The 13,866-nt window shown below is 41.9% G+C and overlaps 1 protein-coding gene across 2 annotated transcripts; it reads right to left on the bottom strand.

The window, feature by feature from the left end:
* Positions 1-214: 214 nt before the first annotated feature.
* On the bottom strand, positions 215-12,279 carry GTF3C6 (general transcription factor IIIC subunit 6). Of its 2 annotated transcripts, none has more exons than XM_047733666.1 (6): positions 12,123-12,279; positions 11,747-11,827; positions 10,176-10,239; positions 10,036-10,080; positions 8,418-8,531; positions 215-2,606 (listed from the first exon to the last, which is right to left on the bottom strand). In XM_047733666.1, exons 1-6 carry the CDS (start codon positions 12,186-12,188, stop codon positions 2,326-2,328), a joined length of 651 nt encoding a protein of 216 aa, XP_047589622.1. In that variant the 5' UTR covers positions 12,189-12,279; the 3' UTR covers positions 215-2,325. The 2 variants fall into 2 exon arrangements, with proteins under 2 accessions (XP_047589622.1, XP_047589623.1); XM_047733667.1 differs by having other exon boundaries at positions 11,747-11,829; positions 12,134-12,274.
* Between the last annotated feature and the right edge of the window lie 1,587 nt (positions 12,280-13,866).

Raw genomic sequence — 13,866 nt, 5'->3', positions numbered from 1 at the left:
ATAATTCCCCACGGCACACCTTAGCAATATAATCCTATTAAATAGAATATCGTTATTTGTAAGCAAAAGCCAACCACTGCATTAGGTGTCAGTAGTACTGTGACAGCTACATGGAGACTGTAGTTCCAAGATTCTTTGTAAGTAATTCTAGTAAGTCAGTAAGGCAGATCAATGGTGAAGAAATTCATCTGTGAAGTTCTAGTCTTACAAAATATTTCATAGTTGAAAAATAAGATTTATTTTACTAAATTCCAAACATTTATTCTCACTTACAGGTAAAGAACTAAAACACATTATCTTCTCTCCAGAATGTAAGACTTCATTATCCTCTTCAAGTTAGAACTACATCAGTCTAGATCAGTTTCTTTAGCAAGATTACACATCTCAAGAATCTTGCGTTCTACTTCCTTGTACTTTTCTCTACTTTTCAAAATGGGTAAGGTAGTAATAGGATTAAGTGTGGCTATTACAGAGTGACTCTGACAAGAGACAAGTTATTTCTCGCACGTAAAGGCCGGAGGTAGGTAGCTGCAGTGTCTTCTCTGCCCGAATAGAAGTCGTCACAGGTTTGGAAGGACATTCACACTCACAGGACCCAACAGGCCTTATGGGAATGAACCCAGCACCAGACTCACTAAACTTCATAGGAAACAGCACAGCAGCACAACCCTTGTTTCAACAGGAGGCTCTACTCTGGCCCCCAAGTGTCAGCTCAGGTGTAAGGAGACAAGATCGTTTGAGTGCATGCAGAAGCCATGCTGGCTTAGATACTTCAGCTTCCCAAGAACTAACATCTCTTGAAACAGCCATGAGTGCTGCTTTCAGGAATCTTTGTAATAAGAAACATAGTGCTTGGGGCACCTGGCTGGCTCAGTCAGCAGACCATGCAACTCCTGATCTCAGGGTCATGAGTTCAATCCCCACGATGGGCATGGAGCCTACTTAAAAATACAAACAAACAAAGTCTGTATTTTCCAATGGGCATTTATAGCTGTCGTAGTCTTTCAGGTCTAGACACAATTTACCCATAAGGGGTCTTTTTTTTTTTTTTTAGCAGGCTCCATGCCCAGTGTGGAGCCCAACACAGGGCTTGAACTCATGACCCTGAGATCAAGACCTGAGCTGAGATCAAGAGTCAGACACTTAACCAACTAAGCCACCCAGGCACCCCAATAAAGAGTCATTTTTAATCACAAACAACACTGCCTCACATCACAGTTGACATTCAATTATTACCTTGTCTAGATTTCCAGAGAAACAATGCCAAAGGTAAACTTGAAGCCATTTCACCATGGGGAAAAAAGAAAAGAGTTATTAATCTTTACTCCTAGCAGTCCAGGGCAGCATCACATCAGGATCCAACCTTCTATCTTGTCGCTCTGCCACTCATGGCTTCTATTTCCGAAGTTTCTTTACAGTCCAAAGAGCCTGCTGAAGCTCTAGCCACCATGTTCCAGTAGAAAAAAAAAAGAGAAGTTGAACTGGCCCATCTCTCTTTATGCCTTAAAGTTTAAGGAAACTTTCCAGAAGCATCCATCACTCAACACTTATAATTCCGTATCACTGGCCAGAACTTAGTCATACGGCCACATATTTACACATATATGGATACGCTATGGATAACATATATGGATACACACGAATAATTCTCAGATTAGAATTAGGGAAAGAACAGGTACTGGGTCAGGTAATTAGCAAGGTGGGTCAGAGATAGGATGAAGCAAAAGAAGCAAGAGATTTACCAGCTTTGAAGAGAAGAGGACCCTAAGCCAAAGAATGCAGGCAGCCTCTAGAAGCTGGAAATGGCCCTCAGATGACAGAAAGAAAATGGGATGCTGATCCATCAATGGCAAAGAGTTGAAATCTTCCAACAACTAAATGAACAAGGAAACAGCCTCCCCTACCCCTCAACCTTGAAAAAGGAATGAAGTCCTGCCAACATCTTGATTTTAGCCCAGCTCATGTCAGATAGCTGATTTACAAAACTATATAATAATACATTTGTGTCATTTTAAGCCACTAAGTTTGTAGTAATTTGTGACGGATGCAATAAAAAAACTTATATACTTACCTTAATAAAACTTCCAATTTAAAGAAATTTAAAGAAGGGTCCCTATAGTCATTTATACTGGATTTTTAAAAATTCAATTCATATCTGGTCCTTAACAACTCTGGTCTATGAAACTGTGCTATAATCAGAAATGCACATATAGCCAACAAAACCAGTAATATAGTGAACTGAAAGCTACACAATTATTTTATATAAAAACTCCAAAAAGTTCATTATTAGTTATAATGAGAAACATTTCATCTAGGAGTGATTTCCTAGACAGTATCTTGAGTTTCCATAAAAACATAACCTTCTGTCTCAGAAGAAGGGATATCAATTAGAGGACCAGAATTCTCTACTTCCAAGTTCAGTGATTTCTCTTGTTCATAACTCAGGTTTGAATTATTTTTCGTTGGAATCTCTTGGTCTTCCAACTCCAAAGATTTATCTGAGGCTGGAGTTACATCGTCATCTTCATTTTCATGCAGAAAGCTACAAATCATGTTGGGTCTATAGGAGAACTCATTGTCCTTGATTTGCAGCCATTCCACACCACCTAGTGAGGGATGGGAGGACAAATCAAGAAAGAAATATGTAAAAGGAATTTCAGTTACTTACATATATTTCTATTTTTTTATTTTTAATTTTTTTTTAAAGTAGGCTCCATGCCCAGTGTTGGGCCCAATATGGGGCTTGAACTCAACAATGCTGTGATCAAGACCCGAACTGAGATCAAGAGTCAGACACTCAACCAACTGAGCCACCCAGGCACCCCTCTCTTTAATTTAGTATTTCATCCTTTGAATACATGTCAAACTAAAGCCTCAACATAAACCAATGAACATGGTGCCATGACTACTGATAAACAATCACATTATTTCCATCTTACATGGAAACCCTGGAATGCCTGTACTATATGCAACATCAAAATCACTGTAAGTGAAATAGAGTCAATAATATTGCAGAAGCTATATGGTGACTACATTCATGGTGAGCATTTTGTAATGTATATAATTACCAAATCACTATGTGTACACCTGAAACTAATATTGTGTATCAACTATATTTCAATTAAAAAATTTTTTAAAGATTTTATTTATTCATTAGAAAGAGAGAGCATGAGCAAGAGAGCACACAAGCAGGGAGAGGCGCAAAGGGAGAGGGAGAAGCAGACTCCTCGATGAACAGGGAGCCCAACCCGGGGCTTGATCCCAGAACCCAGAGATGATGACCTGAGCTGAAGGCAGACGCTTAACTGACTGAACCACCCAGGTGCTCCTCCAATTAAAATTTTTTAAAAATAATTGAGACAGGGACGCCTGGGTGGCTCAGTTGGTTAAGCAGCTGCCTTCGGCTCAGGTCATGATCCCAGCGTCCTGGGATCGAGTCCCACATCGGGCTCCTTGCTCAGCGGGGAGCCTGCTTTCTCCCTCTGCCTCTGCCTGCCATTCTGTCTGCCTGCACTCGCTCTCTCTCCCTCTCTGACAAATAAATAAAATCTTTAAAAAAAATAATAATAATTGAGACACCACACACAACACACACACACACACACACACACAAAATCACTAAAACTAATCAACTTCAGTTACTATTCAAGACCCTTTCCCTGAGTCCAATTCCTAACTCACTGAGATAATTTGAGTTCTCACTGCCACCTCATGCCTTATAGAAGTCTTTCACTTCCCTACAATTTTCTCCTCAGTTTCCATAATAGATGATACTACCCTATCATCTTTCAACTCAACACTCACATGTCATTTTGAGTTGGAACATCCAACTATAAGACACCTCTCCAAAACAAAAACCAAAACAACAACAACAAAAACTTGAAAAAAATTGTTATCCTTTTCATACTTCCAGTCACAGCCCTAACCCACCCACTGCCATAATCAAGTATTGTTTCAATAATGCTAGTAATTTGGGGGTGCCCAGGTGGCTCAGTTGGTTAAGCATCTGACTACTTGTTTCGGCTCAGGTACAATCTCAGGCCTGTGGGACTGAGCCCTGCATCAGGCTCCATAATTAGTGGGGAGTCTGCTTAAGATTCTCTCTCCCTCTCCTTTTCCTTCCCCCCTGCGCCTCCCCTGTGTGCACTCTCTCTAAATAAATAAATCTTAAAAAAAGAAAAAAATGAAAAAAAAATAATAAATTAAAAAAAAAAAAGAAAAAAGAAAAAATGCTAGTCATTTTTTTCTTTTATCCTTATGAACCCTTCAAATATTTCCAATGGATCCTCATTAATTTCTATAGCAAGCCTGAGCTATTTATGTCATCTTCAAAATGCAGTTAGAGGGGCGCCTGGGTGGCTCAGTGGGTTAAGCCTCTGCCGTCACCTCGGGTCATGATCTCAGGGTCCTGGGATCCGGCACCACATCAGTCTCTCTGCTCAGCAGGGTGCCTGCTTCCCCCTCTCTCTGCCTGCCTCCTCTCTGTCTACTTGTGATCTCTCTCTCTGTCAAATAAGTAAAATCTAAAAAAAATAAAAAATAAAAAAAAATTTAAAAAGCCATTAGAGATCTCTAAGATACGGCAACTTACCTTTGCCACCCTGTTCACACTTCCCACTGCTCCTATTCCCCACCATAAACCAACTCTTCTGTGACAGTTTGTTGAAACATCCTTATAGCTGATACCATATCTTCTCATGTTACTAACATAAAATATCCTTCTATCAAAAGCTGGTTAGTCCTTTTCTCTCTAGTCAGCTTCAACTATTCTCTCATTGGTTTCCCCTGCAATAGCATCATTCCCCTAGTCACCAAGTTCAAAACCTTGAAGCCATCAAGCCTATTCTGATATTTATCATGGTACGTGGCACATTCCAGGTACTTAGATTGAATGAAATGGGTGTTGAGTCACATTCATACGTCTGTTTCAATGTGATTGACTTTAGAGGGCAAATTCCCAGAACATGAGGACCTCATCTCCTTCTATTTCGTTCTGCCTGCAGCACATTGCCGTGGTTGGTCACCAGCCTCCACGTTGGTCCCCAAAGGTCTTCACCTCTGTGGTATTCCTGCCCCTGTGTCATCGCTTCCCATAATGAACAGAACATGGCAGAAATGACAGAATGTGACTTGTAAGGCTGGTTCATAAAACATATTGTGGCTTCTACCTTGTTCTCCCGGATCACTTGATCTGGAAGAAGCCAGCTGCTGTGTCAGGAGGGCCCTCAAACAGTACTGTGGGGAGGCAAGGAATGGAGGCCTCCTGCTAAAAGATGGCACAAATCATGCAAGGGAGCTGTCTTCTATTCAGATTTTCAGGTCACTGCAACCCAGCCAACGTACTGACTGCAACGTCAAGACAGACATGGAGCCAGAACCGCCTGGCTAAGCTGATCCCCAAATTCCTCATTCATGGAAACTGTGGAAAATATCTTTGTTGTTGTTGTTTTTAAACCATTAAGTTTAGAGGTAATTTACTATGCAGCAATACATAATCAATACAGCCTTGACTGGTTGGCTAACTAATTTATGTAATTAAACAAAATACCATTATCTTCGCAAAGGCCTATTAGATTATTAAAGACTGCAGAAAAGGAAATTCTACAACTTTCTTCTCTGAAAAAGAATAAATAGGGTGCCTCGGTGGCTCAGTGGGTTAAAGCCTCTGCCTTCGGCTCAGGTCATGATCCTAGGGTCCTGGGATCGGCCCTCAATCAGGCTCTCTGCTCAATGGGGAGCCTACTTTCTCCTCTCTCTGCCTGCCACTCTGCCTACCTGTGATCTCTGTCTGTCAAACAAATAAGTAAAATCTTTAAAAAAAAAAAAAGAATAAAAAATAATAAAGAATAAATAATAGCTAATCTATAAGATATGTAACTACCTTTCAAAATCTTTCTAGAATTTCAAGTACCTCTTTCTTCCTGTTCTTTTCAGTGTTAAAAAAGAGGATAGTTTTGGGATATACGTGTTAGGAACAAAGTTTTTTTATGTACTTATGTGTAATTGGTATAATTAATTTCTACGTGATTAATGTACTTTCAAATGTTTATTCCTTAAAATAGAATAAACCAAGCCATAAATATTCACCACTAGAGTCCTGTTTACTATAGAGTCCAAAATATGTCTTTGAGCAATGAAGTTGTTTTTTTTTTTTCTTTTCTCAAATTATGTGTTTTTAAAAACTGAAGGATAGTTGCGGGGCACCTGAGTGGCTCAGTTGGTTAAGTGTCTGACTTTGGGTCAAGTCATCATCTCTAGGTGCTGGGCTCAAGTCCCACATCAGGCTCCCCACTCAGTGGGGAGTCTGCTTTCCCTCTTCTCCTATCTTTGCCCCTCCCCCTGCTCATCCTCTCTCTCAAATGAATAAATAAAATCTTTAAAAAAAAATTGAGGGGCGCCTGGGTGGCTCAGTGGGTTAAGCCGCTGCCTTCGGCTCAGATCATGATCTCAGGGTCCTGGGATCGAGCCCCGCATCGGGCTCTCTGCTCGGCAGGGAGCCTGCTTCCTCCTCTCTCTCTACCTGCCTCTCTGCCTGCTTGTGATCTCTCTCTGTCAAATAAATAAATAAAATCTTTAAAAAAAAAAAAAAAATTGAGGGTGCCTGGGTGGCTCAGTCAGTTAAGTGTCTGCCTTCAGTTCAGGTCATCCATGACCGCAGGTCCTGGGATCGAGTCCCACATCGGGCTCCCTGCTCAGCGGGAAGCCTGCTTCTCCCTCTGCCTGCTGCTCCCCCTGCTTGTACTCTCTCTGTCTGTCAAATACATAAATAAAATATTTAAGTAAATAAATAAATATTTAAAAATTTTTTAAAATTGAAGTAGAGTTGACATACAATGTGATATTAGTTTCACAGTGATAATTAGTTTCAGGTGTACAATACAATGATCTGAAAAGTCTATAAATTACTCTATGCTCACCACATCTGTAGCTACCATCTGTCACTACCCAACACTGTTACAATACCACTGACTGTATTCCCCATGCTGTACCTTTAACACCCATGACCTACTCATGTATAACTGTGCCTGTATCTCTCACTCCCCTTCAACCATTTGTCCATCCATAGCTCTCCCCCACTCTGGCAGCCACCAGTCTGGTCTCTGTATGTATGGGTCTGTTTCTAATTTTTGTTTATTCGTTTGTTTTTCTTATAATCCACATAATTGAAATCATGTCTTTCTTTCTCTTATTTCACTTAGGAGCAATGAGCTTTTAAACTATCAAGTGATTATCTGTTTATCTCCACAAACATGTGCATGCTATGGCTGCAAGAAGCACTAGACTAAGAAGTCTCCACTTCGGGTGACCAGCAACTGGAGAAAGCTCAGTGGATGGGCATTAAGAATGAAACTCAGGGGGCGCCTAGATGGCTCAGTGTTAAGCCTCAGAGTTAAGCCTTTGCCTTCGGCTCAAGTCATGATCTCAGGGTCCTGGGATGGAGGCCTTCATCGGGCTCTCTGCTTGGCAGGAAGCCTGCCTCCCCACCTCTCTCTCTGCCTGCCTCTCTGCCTACTTGTGATCTCTGTCTGTCAAGTAAATAAATAAAGTCTTAAAAAAAGGGGGGGTGGTGCCTGGGTGGCTCAGTGGGTTAAAGCCTCTGCCTTCGGCTCAGGTCATGATCCCAGGGTCCTGGGATTGAGCCCCGCATCTGGCTCTCTGCTCAGCGGGGAGCCTGCTTCCTCCTCTCTCTCTCTGCCTGCCTCTCTGCCTACTTGTGATCTCTGCCTGTCAAATAAATAAATAAATAAAATCTTAAAAAAAAAAAAAGAAAAGAAAGAAACTCAGATCCAACAACTGTGGTTTTACAGTCCCGCCCTAACATATAAAGCCAGCCTCTTCCAGTTATTAGCTTCCTGGGGAAGGCTGCCACACTGCCACAAGTTTCTAGGAGATCCTCTGGGGTTTCACTTGAGAATCCAGATTCTATCATCTCCACTTACAAAGAACTATTAATCACGGGAGTTGAGGGGGGTGGTAGTGGTAGCTGAATTCCCTAGGGGTTGGAAATCTATCAAGTTTCTTGACAAACTCCTCACGATTATTTCCAGTGCAAAGGAGATAAGAAATTTCTTCCATGTCTCCAGTGCCCTTTGCTACATTAAAGTTCAAATGAATTTTTTTTATCTTTTTTTTTTTTAAAGTAGGCTCCATGCCCAGAGCAGAGCCCAACATGGGACTCAAACTCAGCCATGAGATTAAGACTTGAGCTGAGATCAAGAGTCAGAAGCTCAAATGACTGAACCACCCAAACGCCCCTACAGTTCAAATGAATTTTAAATCTATATCTGGTACTCTTCAGGGAACATTCCTGATTTCCATAAAACATAGTGGTTACTACAAGGTATGTCCCGACAGCAATGTGTCATTGTCAAAGCCAATAGTAAATCACCTACTTTCAGAGAACTAAGTGAACTAACCTATGTTTTCTTCTCCTTCCTTCTTTTCTGTCAAAAGAGTTCTTGTCATGCTGAGTTTCTTCATTGTATGGCATTTATATTTCAGCACTGTTTTATCACTGCCTTCTGTATCACCTAGAACATAAAATGAACTCAATTATTTTACTGTTGATAATACCAAATAATCATGTTAAGCCTCAGTAATTCCAGTTAAAGGGTCAGACTAAACTACTTCCTGGTAAGATAGTATAGTACGTTCAAAATTTAACTCATCCCTCCTGCTCCCAGTAAAGAGAAATGACAGATAAAATACCTAACAACTGAAGGCAAAACTAGACCCCAAAACAACATCTCCAGAGGACCAAAACACAAAGCTGTGCGTAAAGTTAAACCTATCGGCCTGCTAGGCTCCAGCCGTGAAGCAAGGAAGTGGGACCAGGAATGCGGCCTTACAGGGTCATGAAGTCTCAGATTCTACCACTCAAATTGAAGCATCAAAGTCAGATTTACTACTTGAAGTCAGACTGGCGTGAGGACGTTCTCAATCATGAAAGAAGACTGAGAGAAAACCTGCTGCCCGGGGTTATAGCTTTACAGGAAACCGTGGGCACAGGCAGGAGAGAGGATAAGGCTCTGAGCTGGAGGTGTGAAGCACACTGGAAACTTCCACACGCTGCCATAGGTCACTGACACTACACTTCAGAAAGGATCCTAGCACTACCTATTAGGTTGAACCACATGAAGCCGTCCATATTCAGTTCAAATGCGTCACTTCACATGGTTAAACCTAACACACACTCAGCAATCAAATAATTCCATTTCTAAGTGTATATCTTCGGGCCATTTTTGCATCCATGCACAACGAGACACAAAATACTCATGGCAGCATTTCTGCAGTGAGTTAATAAGTGTAGTTCAGATCACAGGCTCTGAACCACACCCCCTGGGTTCAAATCCTGTCTCTTACTTCATGTATGACCTTGGGAATGTTATTTACCTCTCAGTGCTTCAGTTTCTTCAAATGTAAAATGAAGACAACCATGGTCTCTACCTCACAGACTTGTGATGAAGATTAAATGAGTTAATACATGTAGCATTTAGAACAATGCCTGACATATAGTAGGCATTCAATAAATTTTCATAGTTATTAATGGAAGCCATCAGCACATCTCGTAACTGAAGAATACACTGTGGTATGGTCACAGATAGAATACTTAGCAACAGGGAAAATAGAACTATACATACCAACTGTATAAATCTCAAAACCTATCTGTACCTGAAAAAATATATACAATGATACATATAATAGGCTGTAATTTGTATCAAGTTTGAAAATACCCAAAAAAATGCTACTACTGTCTGTGGATACATATCTATGTAATATAAAATCAGGTAAAGAAAGAAAAACATCAAATTCAGAAGAGTGATTATCAAGACAGAGGAAGGGCATATGTTTAGAGAGGGGTATACACAAGGCTTCAAATGTATCTGGAATGTATTTTAACTACCTGGCAAAATGGTAGGATTTCATATAGCTAGACAATGGGCACATGAGATGTTTAACTTAAATATTTACTGTACAAAAGTAAGCTCGCAGTATTTCATAGTAAAAAGATTTGAGTCAGCAATGCACACTTACCTTGCTCAACATTTTCTTCAAATATAACACAGGTCCCAAGAGTGTCTGCAGAAAAGTTGAAGGCAATTTGTTGAGAAATAAGAGTAACTTTCTCTGAAAAGCATATAAAAAAAGGAGTTTCATCCTTGACAGCCTCCTACCTTCATACTCTCCAGCAAAGACATAGCTGTCCACTTGCAGAATGGGCCTCTCAGTGTCAATTCCCTGCAACAGAATACAGGGTCATTAAAAAATCATTATTAGGGACGCCTGGGTGGCTCAGTTGGTTGGACGACTGCCTTCAGCTCAGGTCATGATCCCGGGGTCCCGGGATTGAGTCCCACATCGCGCTCCCAGCTCCATGGGGAGTCTGCTTCTCCCTCTGACCTTCTCCTCGCTCATGCTCTCTCTCACTGTCTCTCAAATAAATAAATAAAATCTTAAAAAAAAAAAAAAATCATCATTAGAAAAAGCCTTGCAGGGGCTCCTGGGTGGTTCAGTAGGTTAAGCATATCCACCTCTTGATTTCGGTCCAGAGATCCAGTCATGAGATCCAGTCCCACCTGGAGCTCTATGCTGGGCATAGAGTCTGCTTAGGATTCTCCCTCCCCTTTTCCTTCTGTTTCTCCCTCTCCCTCTATAAAAAACAAAAAAAATCCTTGAGGGGTTGGGTGCAATGGGTGAAGGTAACCAAAAGATACAAAGTTTCAGTTATAAAATAAATAAGTCCTGGGGATGTAATGTGCAGCATTACTCTACTTAATAATACCATAGTGTACACTTGAAAGTTGCTAAGAGAGTAACATCTTAAAAGTTATTACAACACGGTGCCTGGTGAGCTGTCTGTAGCGTGCAACTCTTGATCTTGGGGTTGTGAGTTCAAGCCCCATGTTGGGCACAGAGCTTACTTAATTGAAAAAAAAAATACTCATTACAAAAAAAAAATTGTAAATGGATATTAGCTAGACTGACTGTGATGACTGTTTCCTAGTACATACAACTATTAAATCATTATGTTGTACACCTGAAACATAATGTTATGTCAATTACATATCAATTAAAACCAAAAAACGAAGAGCCTTGCTACCAAGGAGAGTGATCTCCAAAACTGGGGAACCTCTGGAGTTTGTCCTAGCAAGTGCAAGGTAAGCTAAAAATGCTCTGATCACTGCACTTACAATCTGAAGGATGCTGCATTCATAGCCAAGCAGCAAGCTGTATTTCAATCAACATCCTCTTCAAGTTAAGGTAAGAACAGAAAAAGTTTTGTCAATAGTAGCTCAAAGATTTTTATGTAAAGTGCTAAAAACAGATGGTAACTTGACACCACAGCTCAAGTCAACAGCAGAGTGTGAGGTCTTGAAAGTCTTTTCTTAGGTTGCCTCCCTTCTCCAGTTAATCTCTGCATGCACATAGGAATAGCCTGTCTGCATTGTTTTCTCTCCCCGCTCACTATCTAAAACAGTGTATTTTTTTCGAAATATACTGGTCAATAACAAAACGCTACCTCCTCTAAATCTTTAACTCTCCCAGGCACACATTCAGACACTCAAGCCGACTATGGCATTTTCTCCCATTTGCTCCCATAGTCCCTCTGTGCTTCTCTATGATTGTCCTTAGCATCCAGCGCTTTGTCACGAGGAATAGATCTTTGGGGATACGTGTTTCACTGTTCATTCTTGTTTAAATGTAAGAAAATCTACGGAAACCCCCCCAATGCTATTAGACTCACCAAAATCTTGCATTTATTTTCACATTTTGATAGAAACTCTGAATCAATAATGCCCGACAACTCCACCAGAACCAACTGCTCCTGGTGGAAGAAAAAGAGGCGTTAACGTGCTAGCGCGAGAGTGTGCAGGAAGAGGCAGTTAACAAGCGAAGCCAAAAATCCCCACTGCAGCGATCCCAACCTTGGCGAGCACCAGGTCCAGCTTTCAACGAGAGGAGGCAAGCGACGCTGCCTAAGGTAACGTCCTCTACTTCCCCATTCTCACTACCGTCTGGCAGCTAGGCCCGAGGCCCGGGCTCTGCCTCCCGCCAGCCGCATCCCGACTTGCTGCCCCACACGCCGCCCCCGCCGCGCAGGCCGCGGTCGTGCCACTCACTGCTTCTTCTTCTTCTTCTTCTTCTTCTTCTCTGTCCTCCGGGATCCGCTCCTTGGTCGCCGCCATGATTCCTCACCATTTCGGAACCTCCGAGTTGCTGGCCACGCCCTCCGCGACCGCCATCTTGAGTACGGGCAGGTGGGGCTGCGGCTCAGGCCCCGCAGACAGCTCCTGCCAGAACGCGAGATGGCCGCCCCCCTGCTCAGGTGGAGGAACGCTCCAGGCTTCCTTCTCGTTACTTTCTTGAGAGAAGGAGCGCGGCTCCGGTGGCGGCTTACTGGGGCAGGCCTGTGACTGAGGACATTCTCAGGCTACCGGCCTGGGGTGGGGGAGAGGGCTGCAGAGGGAGAGAGGATAAAGAAGGTGCAAGCAAGGAGACAGCCATGTGAGAGGGAAATGAAGAGGCCTCGGTTTTGGCCCGACTCAGCATTTCTTAGAAAGAAAAAAAAAATTTTTTTTAAGATTTTTATTTATTTATTTGACAGAGATCACAAGTAGGCAGGCAGGCAGAGAGAGAGGGGGAAGCAGGCTCCTCGCTGAGCAGAGAGCCCGATGTGGGGCTGGATCCTAGGCCCCTGAGATCATGACCTGAGCGGAAGGCAGAGGCTTAAACCACTGAGCCACCCAGGCGTCCTTAGAAAGAAATTCTTAATATCATGTGAGCAGTACTCATTTCAAGTTCTCCTTGAGACGAGTTAGGGGCACATTTCAGTATAACACGTAGGGAACGCTTGGGTTTGGGTTTCAGGCCTGACCGCCCGAGATCTAAGAGCGGTAAAGAGAGGAACCCAGCAAATTAAATGCTCATGAGATTGCCCCAGGTGCTGTAAGACAAACATCGTTAGGGGAATTCAGAGGCCTGGGGAAGTGGAGTTTTGAACGGAATTTTCCTTAAACTCACGGGTTTCTCTGATTATGAAATAAATGATCTTCGTATCTGAGACAGAATGATAATAGCTGGCTCCAAAGAGCGTGAGCTTTTGGGTCGGATACTTGTCCAGTTCAGCTGCATTTTTAGCAGCAAGGTCTTAGGCAAGTTGGTTATCGTGAGAATTAAATGGAACAATACATTTAAAATAGATTTAGCCCAGCATTTGGCACAGAGTAAGCATTTAACGTGTTTTATCTATTAGTAATACACAAAATTTTAGAGTATTGACTTTTAAAAAACACGTATATCCTTCCAGCTTCTTACTACATGTAAAACACTTTAAGTGTTAAATTTGTACCTCTGTTCTTTTTTTTTTTTTTAAGGTTGATTTATTTAGTTAGTTATTTGACAGACATCACAAGTAGGCAGAGAGGCAGAGAGAGAGGAAGAAGCAGGCTCTCCGCGGAGCAGAGAGCCCCGTGTGGGGCTTGATCCCAGGACCCCAGGACCCCAGGACCACGACCCAAACTGAAGGCAGAGGCTTTAACCCACTGAGCCACTCAGGCGCCCCTGTACCTCTGTTCTTAAGTTGCTTTTCTCATTGTATACAATATCATGCATGTTTTTCCAAGTTTTCCATGGTAAATACAGATCTACATCATAATTTTTAGTAAGTACGTAGTATTTATTGTGTAATGTTATTTCACAACACTTGTGTGGCCTGGCTGGCTGGGTTGGTAGAGCATTCAACTCTTGCTCTCAGGGTTTTAAATTGGAGCCCCACCTTAGGTGTAGAGATAACTTAAAATATTTTTTTAAAAAATTACACGACACTTTAGTAAACACCTTTGTACATTTTTACTGAGTTGCCCC

The sequence above is a fragment of the Lutra lutra genome, chromosome 6, assembly GCF_902655055.1.
Source record: "Lutra lutra chromosome 6, mLutLut1.2, whole genome shotgun sequence".
NCBI classification, from domain to species: Eukaryota; Metazoa; Chordata; class Mammalia; order Carnivora; family Mustelidae; genus Lutra; species Lutra lutra.
The sequence above is the reverse complement of the archived record's forward strand: the minus strand, read 5'-3'. Positions and strand labels throughout refer to the sequence as shown.